We start from the raw sequence: 3,051 nt of genomic DNA on the forward strand, positions 1-3,051 counted from the left end.
TATATAATAACAGATAACTTTATTTATCAAAAAATGCTATGAGGATAAAAATAAACGTTCTTTTCTATAATGTTATTCAATAAAGCCACATTCAGCTCCAACAACTGCTTCTATATGAGATCTAAATCATCTACATGCTCGAATCAAGTGGTCCTGGTTCATTTTGGACATTACTCTGACTATGGTAGTTTTCAAAGAATCTTTGGTGTTATGTGTGTGTTCATTGACCTCTCTATCAACAACACTCCACATGTAATAGTGACTGGATTGAAATCTGGGGAATTAGGAGGCCAAATGTTAGGGGTTATGTGATCATGAAAATTTTCAGCCATCCATTCTTGTGTTACTAGAGCCATGTGTGATAGTGCAGAGTCTTACCGAAACACATGTTTCATTGCATACATTGTGTATTGCGTACACTGTCTAACCAGGGCTTAACAGTTATTTCGAGGACCTCAATGTAGGCAGCAGAGTTAATTATAAGACCTTCTGGAAAGAAGTAAAGAAGCATCAAATATCCTTCATTGTTGACAACCCCTAAAACCATGACAGTTGCAGGAAATTTTGTATGCATAACACTTGGAACATCAGAAGGGTCTGCACATAACCATCTGTCATTTCTTCTGTTAACTTTTTGATCTTGGTCAAAGTTTTTTTCGTTTGAGAAAAACTAAATCAAATCTTTTTCTGCTGAATTTTTCAGTTTGTTTAAAAGCCTTTTAGATCTGACGTTGTGATTTTCTTTTGCTTTTTCTGACAAATTGACCTTCCCTCATCATATAAGACTTATATCTGATCTCTTCGTGGACAACATTTCTGACTGTTCCTTCTGACACATGGAGATAGATCTTTTGCAACTGACCTCATGGACTTTCTGGGATTGAAATCAATGGTTTGTTGAACTTGCTGATTAAATTCAGGTGTTCTAATAATTTCAGAGCATTTAGAATGCTTTTTTATGCTTTGATACTAGTGATACGTTTCCATCTTCAGTTTCTAGCTCCTTACAAACTTTGTAGATGAAAAATCTGGCAACTTTTAACGATCAAGATATTCCTAAATCGCTATGCTCAGCCTTTATAACCACAATAACAACATGCTGCTTCATTTCTTGATTCAAATTAATCCTACAAATTTTTAATTATTTATAGATAGATAGATAGGTAGGTAGGTAAGTAGGTAGGTACGTACATACGTACATACATACGTACATAGGTAGATAGAGATAGATAGACAGACAGTTAGTAGGTAGGTAGATAGAGATGGATGGATGGATGGATTAAGGAACCCATCACTATGCATAACTATTTTAAAATAATGTAGACATTTAATTTATCTTAGATTTGATATTTCAAGGAAGAAATAGATAATAGAAGTATACACATATTAGGTGTGTGCTACATTGAAGACATGGCTGTGTTTGATTTCAATGTTTTTATTAATACTTTATCATATTTCCTTATTCGGTTTTTAGGTCTAGTTTGGTATAATAAAATTATTATTTCAAATTAAATGTATGAAACTAATAAGGGAAGATGAAAAAAGATCTTTAATAAAAAAACGACTTAATTGAAACACATTTGAGTCTTCAATATAACGTTTGAAAAAAAAATGTGTTCTCATTTTACATAAATATATGCACACATACATACGTGCATGAGTGTGTGTGTGTGTGTCTGTGTGAATGTATGCCATATGTATATTTACATGCATGTATATGTATGTACATACATGCATATATGTATATTTCTCTGCATATGAATGATTTTCTTCCTCATCTCCTAGATTCTGAGATGAAAAAAGAAAAGAAAAATAATACAAAAGATGGTATATTTTAAATTTCTATTTCCTTTCAAGTAATAAGTAGATACTATCTTACTAACTTACTACTAACATATCTAACTTAAAAACAAATAAGAATTTATAGTTGAGCCACAATATTGAAAACATAGAGAACTAAAAGCCGAACACCAAATTCTATATTTTTCAGATATTTATCTCACAGGAACTTCATTTGTGACTGTTGGTGATCACATAATATTGGTGTGCAATGTGGTGGGTGGGGACTATATCCCCGAGGATGTAGATTGGTTCAAAGATGGCAATGAGATCAAATATGATTCTACACAAAGGGTACACGTAACCAGACAGCGTTCGGTGAATACGAAGTTTTTATCGAGTCAACTACTGATTAAAAAAAGTAATATGGATGATGCAGGGAATTACGTTTGCCGTTCTGGCATGGATGTAACCAGCCTGAATGTTGAAGTCCTTAATGGTAGGCAATGATTTTTTATGGCTTCTTTCAGCACATTATTATCTTTCTATTTCAAAACTCTCCCCTTTTTTTGATACATCAAAATATCTCTCAAATCTTCTTATTCAAATTCTGGAAGCATTTTTGAGATTCAGCGTATAGGCTTCAAGATATTTTCTATTTAAATACCGAATACATCATACACACACACACACACATATATATATATATATATATATATATATATACATACATACATACAATGGGCTTCTTTTCAGTTTCCGTCTACCAAATCCACTCACAAGGTTTTGGTCGGCCCAAGGCTATAGTAGAAGACACTTGCCCAACATGCCACGCAGTGGGACTGAACCCGGAACCATGTGGTTGGTAAGCAAGCTACTTACCACACAACCACTCCTATGCCTTACATGTATATTTATACATAAATTATAGATCCACTATAGGTAGAATAAAGTGAGAGATAAATATCGATTTAATACACATATTGAAAGAGCAACTAATAGTTTCATGCTTTTTTAATACTTAAACTAGGCATATTTATAATATATGCCATGTATCTCCGACCAACCTTTCACTAAGGACACTGGACAGTGAGAAACTAAGAAAAAACAAGAAGAAAAATACTGCATTAATTGTGGTTTCTGCAGTTAGGGAGGATGGGGATCTTGGTTTCTTTCTTCTCATATATATATATATATATATATGTGGGTGTATATATATATGTATGTATATATATGCATATGCATATATATATATGTATATATATTTGTGTG

The 3,051-nt window shown here is 32.7% G+C and overlaps 1 protein-coding gene across 1 annotated transcript in view; it reads left to right on the top strand.

Moving 5' to 3' along the window:
• Positions 1 to 3,051, top strand: part of LOC106868246 (uncharacterized) — a 351,265-nt gene that overhangs the window by 269,749 nt on the left and 78,465 nt on the right. Inside the window, exon 6 of the mRNA XM_052972069.1 lies at positions 1,991 to 2,278. Within this exon, the coding sequence (XP_052828029.1) occupies positions 1,991 to 2,278 (288 nt within the window). The remainder of the gene's footprint in view (positions 1 to 1,990; positions 2,279 to 3,051) is intronic.

The sequence above is a fragment of the Octopus bimaculoides genome, chromosome 12, assembly GCF_001194135.2.
Source record: "Octopus bimaculoides isolate UCB-OBI-ISO-001 chromosome 12, ASM119413v2, whole genome shotgun sequence".
NCBI lineage: Eukaryota > Metazoa > Mollusca > Cephalopoda > Octopoda > Octopodidae > Octopus > Octopus bimaculoides.